The sequence below is a fragment of the Hippocampus comes genome, unplaced genomic scaffold (genome assembly GCF_001891065.2).
Source record: "Hippocampus comes isolate QL1 unplaced genomic scaffold, H_comes_QL1_v1.1 scaffold82, whole genome shotgun sequence".
Lineage (NCBI taxonomy): Eukaryota > Metazoa > Chordata > Actinopteri > Syngnathiformes > Syngnathidae > Hippocampus > Hippocampus comes.
Genome location: NW_017805135.1, coordinates 574,868 through 580,867, shown reverse-complemented (window position 1 = coordinate 580,867; position 6,000 = coordinate 574,868). Strand labels below are relative to the sequence as shown.

At 43.5% G+C, this 6,000-nt stretch overlaps 1 protein-coding gene across 2 annotated transcripts in view; it reads left to right on the top strand.

The window, feature by feature from the left end:
• The first annotated feature begins 1,307 nt into the window (after positions 1 to 1,307).
• Positions 1,308 to 6,000, top strand: part of igf1rb (insulin-like growth factor 1b receptor) — a 49,378-nt gene continuing 44,685 nt past the window's right edge. For both annotated transcript variants that reach the window (XM_019866568.1, XM_019866567.1), the window contains exon 1: positions 1,308 to 2,310. In XM_019866568.1, the coding sequence (XP_019722127.1) occupies positions 2,220 to 2,310 (91 nt within the window). In that variant the 5' untranslated portion in view covers positions 1,308 to 2,219. The remainder of the gene's footprint in view (positions 2,311 to 6,000) is intronic.

Here is a 6,000-nt window from a genome sequence, read left to right as displayed (position 1 = left end):
TTTGCAGCACGTCGCGCATGATGCCGTTCTGGGATTATTCAGCAAGGCATCTTGCTTATTTTTTTAAACACAATTTATGATAGGCATGTGAATGGTTACCGTGGTTTTAAAAAGTCCAGGTTTCAATAACGCGAATGCTGTCGAGAAATTAGCCTTTTTTTCTTTTTTGAAAGGACCTCAAAGCAGGGCAAAATTTGATTGGCCACTTGCAGAGTTGAGTAAAGGAGCTACCTCTTTGAAATTAATTGCATCCAGACAAGGATGGCGATACACCGGGCTAAAGAGGGCTGTAGCCCATCAGAAATACATGTGGCCCACTTAAACCCCACCTCTTGATGTATTTAATTTTGTGTCGTCTTTTTTTTGTTTATTCTTTTTCTGAATGTGGTAACTGTTGTTTTTAAATGGTGTAGGTGTTGTGTCTTTGCTTGTGTGAAACACATTGAGTTATCTTATGGATAAAATGTGCTCTAGAAATAAAGCTGCCTCTCCTTATGTTCTCATACTTGTTCAAATCAACACTGATCGTGACTTTGTAAGAACATTCAATTGTAATTTTGATTACTGATCAAATACAACATAAATATCGTTGGATGGTAACGTAAGCTATTTTAGACTGATACACTACTAATAAGGCTAAAATTGTACATCTTCATGAAAACGTTGCATGTGAATTAAAGTGGATTGGTCTAAGACAAGAGACTCCATCGCTGAGAATGAGTCCAATTCCTCCCTGTGATAGAGTAACTTTGTATATTATGCTCCATATTAATGTTGTTTTCCTACAGCGGTCATGGAATCACATGTTCCCTATTGTGCACGCATGTTAATGACATATAGAAAATGCACGCGAATGTGGCAGCACTCCCAAGATTCCCACACTGAAAATCGTATTTGTTGTTGCGGTTTACGTAACCCGCATTTACGACTTGTAATGCCTCTAATTTGACTGGCGGCGTGTTGCGTGCGTGTGTGTGAGGGAAAGACTGCAAAACAAGCCTGCTCCTCCTGGATCGGCGCCCCGGATTTCCATCTCACCGCTCCGGAGGCTAGAGTGATGAGCAAAGATATATTATAATGAAGACATACCACTCTTTACCAATTTTCGGTGATGACGAACGGACGTTTGAACTTATTTCACGATCGACTTAAAACAATGTGGTCACCTTGTTTCAGCTACAAGTTATCACATTTGTCAGTCCTTGAAAAGTCCTGCAACCCAAATAATGTGTGACCCCCCCCCCCCGTTTCAGTGGTAGTTTTTGCGCAGTGATCTGTCATTATTAAAAGACGCGATCTTCGCGAGCTGCGCTTGTGTTTACAGGCAGACTGCAGACCGACGCGAGGCAAGTGGACATTCCGCGTACCTGCGCTGCGTTTAATCTCGTCTACCGACGTTCTATAGTCTGCAGTGGACAGATTGAGGGCTGTTATTTATACGCACCAACATCCCAGGCGGTGTCAAAGGACGTTTAAGCGCATGTAGTGACCGTGGCCTGACGTCGTAGTCGCACTAGAAGGATGAATTGCAACCACAACAACAGCGCGGTGAGTCCGTGCATAATGAGCGGCTGAAGGAGGAGGGGGAGGAGGCAAGGAGGAGAGGGAGACTGCGGTCTCCTTTCAAAAAAAAAAAAACGCGCTACTCTGCTGAATATTTTTCTTCCCCAGACAAACTCGCCTCCTTCACGCCACTGGACTGTTTTTTTGGAGGGGATGTGTAATCCAAGTTTTCAAGACAAGATTTGATTCCGGATGATACCATCTCCACCAGCACCGGGACCTTATGCGTTCGCCCCCCACACCACCACGACATGGAGCGTGAAGATGCGGCTTACACAGGAATCCCCGCCGCTCCCCGTTTAGCCGTATCTGTCCCGCCGCCCTCACCAACGCCCTGTGCCTTTTACCGGCGTTTAAGCGGCTCCTTAACGGATTTACATTGAGGCGAGTGTTGAAACGCAGATTTTTCAAGCGGGACTCCGCGAGCTAGCTCGTGGCTGCTAACCCATTAGCTCCATTAGCCGGCTAACGGCTAAAAGGCGCTGGCTGAAGATTTTTAAGGCTTCATTTCTCTCCCTCACACGTCGCCCAGAAATAAGCCGGAGTGGTTTGTAAACGGACGGACGGACGCCCCCTTCTCCTCCTTCAACCCCGTACACCCACTCGACGGGCGTATTTGTTTACAGTTTTTCGGCAGAGGATTTACGTCCGCGGGAATGAGGGCTCGAATGGAAAGGAGCCGCTTGACCTTGTTTGGGGGTCTGATGCTGGCCGTGTTGTCCTCTCTCCGGCTCGCCGCAACGGAGAGTAAGTCAAATTATCTTTATTTTTTCCTCCAACACATGAGCAGCAAACATCCCACAAAACGACATCCCCCCCAAAACACACAAAGCTAGATGTTTTAAAACGCCATTCTATGCCCTTTACAGGAGCGAGACGTTACACTAGTGACCGTTGCGGTTTTACCAAAGTCACGTTTTTACAACGCTTTACTTAATAATTATGTCATTTCATGTCTTTTGGCGTTCTGACACATGATTAATTGTTTCAATTCAAAGAACCACGTTTTTGAATGACTTGTGTATACATTTTCCTCATGATATGATCAAAGACCAAGTTTAGGTATTCTTCACCCCATGTCTAAAGTTTGTAGAAACAGCAACTATAGGAACCAACAGAAAATAGAAATGACTAAACTGACTGAACTGCATGCTTGTTAACCCACATTTTATTTTTGATATAGTGGGTACCTTGAAGACCAAGGGAACCCCTGAATCTTATAAGATAAATAAACTTTTATTTGTCTCAAAATGGAGAAATTCCCAATTTACAGCAGTAAAATTACGAATTTTATATATATATAGAGATATATATCTCTATATATATCTGCAAGCACGGGGAGAACATGCAAACTCCACACAGGAAGGCCAGAGCTGGAATTGAACCCGGTACCTCTGCACTGTGAATTCGACGTGCTAACCACTCGACTACCGGGCTGCCCTACATCTAACCACTCGACTACCGGGCTGCCCTATATACACACACGTACACACACACACACACACACAAAAAGTATATAAATTATAAAATATAAATATGGGCAGATTAAAAATGGGTGAGTGGGGGTGAGTCCAGATTTTCAGGTCTGTCTATTCAATAGCCTGACAGCAGTCGGCAGGAACGAGTGGCGGTACCTCTCCTTCTTGCTGCGCGGGTGTATCAGTCTCTGGCTGAAGGAGCTGCATTAAATGTGGACAAAATGTGTGGTCTTAATGTAGTTCATTTTTGATATGACTGTAGATTTTTTGATGCATGTGCAAAAGATCCACTATCCTAACCAAACAACAAAGGGGTTGAAGATTTTTGTTTCCAGTGCAAAGGGCTTGACTGCATAAAAAAAATTGCACAGAACTGCTGAACAAGAAACCAACATTAAGTGCAAAGAACTACTTTTGTATTTTTTCCCTCAGAAATCAACTCACTGAAAATTGTAATATTACTAATATGTTAATACTCCATATCATTAACCCCCGCCCCCCAAACAAACAAACAAACAAAAAACCTATTGGCTTATAGGGCAGTATACGACTCTTAAGTGCAACAAAGACATGTCTGCCATCTGGTGTTGATTGGTGATATTGCAACTTAAAACTACCATCAACCCCTGCATAACCGCAGTTTGGCACCCATGTGACGACACTTATGGCTTCCCATACGTATAATCTGCAATGTTGCAATCGAGTGAACCGGCGGCCAGTGACTCAATGGAGAAAGTCATTCAGGCTGCGGATGAAAACCACTCTGTTGATTCTGACTCACTGTGTAAGCCAACGTAAGCGGCAAAAAAAAAAAAAAAGTCAAGAAATGAACAGGTAGATTGAAATGCCTCACCATGGATTCGGTTCACCTTCAAGTGGGAACAACATGCTGTAAGCAGCATTCAAACCAAATGATGGCAGATTTCAAGTGAAATGTATCCTAAAATTAAGGGTGTAACAAAAAACAAACTTAATCAAATTGTCGCACTCTGAAATATATTGAGATGCATCGGACCGGCCTTTATTGGAGAGCTATATCTTATTAGGAAATGGCACATTTTCAGAACTGACAAGTTCATTCCAATGTATGTAAAATGACAACAAAAAAGTAATCGCATCATACCCTCTTGAACTGAGCCGAACCATGTCGAATCAAATTGTAATCCCACCGAGTTGACCCAAATCGAATCGTTCCACTTACAAATCAAACCATCCTTGAATCTCTTCAAACTCGACTAAGCGAAAACCGTATTGAATTGTCTATGGTGGCGAGATACACACCCTGACCGAAAATGCTGCCCGAAGTTTTTGAAGCTTGCTTTTCTTAGTGTCTTCAGCCGCAATGCTTGCCGCAGAAAAGAGCAGTTGAAAAAACAAATACATCTGATACTATTTGAGAATCAAACTAAACTACTGTAATTATGCAAAGTGGAACCTCTGAAGTTGAATGCTTCTCAGGTCATACTATTTAGAATTTGACTGGGATAAGGGTGGCGTAAAACAGTCATGGCTTAATACAAACCCAATTCCCAATGTAGTTGGGACATTCAACATACATCAAAACAGAATACAATGGCTTGCAAATCATGTTCAACTGATATTCAATTGAATACACCACAAAGACAGGATATTTCATCTTCAAACTGATAAGCGTTTTGTTTTTGGCAAATAATCATTAACTGAGAATTTTATGGCTGCAACACGTTCCAAACAAGCAGGTGGCAAAAAAGACTGAGAAAGTAGAGGAATGCGCATCAAACGCCTGTTTGGAACATCCCACTGGTGAACGGGATACCTGGGAACATGATTGGGTGTAAAAGGAGCTTCCTTGGATTAATCAGTCATTCACAAAGATGGGGTGAGGTTCGCCTCTTTTCAGGGGCGGGTTGGCCATCGAGAATTTTGGGAAATATGTTAATTTTCCTGAATGGCTGTTGTATTTCTGAAATTGAAATTTTCAATTTCAATTCGTTAACTATCCTAACTTTGGTCGCCAATTCCCTCTATCCTTCCTGCTGCCGCTCGTGTTAGTTATGGTCGCGACTTACTGCTGTCTCTGCTGTTCCACAACGTCCTTCTATCCTTCCCGCTATCTTATGTTTTGGGAGCAACGTCTTGCCGTTGTGCCCCTTTCACACTGTGATGTCTTACCTACAGACCAGTAGGGGATGATAGACGTGACGGATCAAGAGCTAATCCATTACATGGGACTTGTTTTGAAACAGAAGGAAATTCTACATGTGTTGCACGTTACCATCCTTACTGTGAACCCGGGGCCTCATCCCGCTCTCAGCGGCACTTTGAGGAGGGGCGAGCTGGCGGGGTTGAACGGGGTATGGGGAGGGGGTTTAAAATAGAACAAGCCAAAGTACATTCACACGCAAAACAGACTGAGTTCTGTTGATCGGAAAGAGTGAGGAGCCTGTGAACCGGTGTGTTACGGCCATTGCCACTCGCCCCTATAGAAGCCCGGCGCTTCTCCCCCTGTTGTCGGTATCTTGCGTTTGATTCTTGCGCCAATGAGTCTAAATGTCTTCCGAAAGCGTCCTTGTGTTGCTGTAAACTCTCACACATTCCCGCTGTACAGTAAGCCATAGGGATCAATTACATCCGGAATGAATCACTCCAGCGTGTCGACATCATCAAACATGGATGAACGCCACCGGCGCATTTTAACATGTCTCAACTATGCAAGCGGTAGGTAGAGGTTAACCACTCTAAGATGAATGCAAAACAATGAAACACTATTTAAACAACGTAGTATGAAATGAAATGGAATGTAAACGACAACAAGTGGGTCTGAGGAAGCCCATAAAGCCAGTGGGAATGGGAACAAAAACATCCAGTCGAAACCTATCAAAAATGAAACCACTAAACAGAAGCGACACGCGACTACTGGCAGTCTTCTCAAGACAGTCAGGACACTGAAACATTCGCGCTGGCCACTATCAGAGCCTTT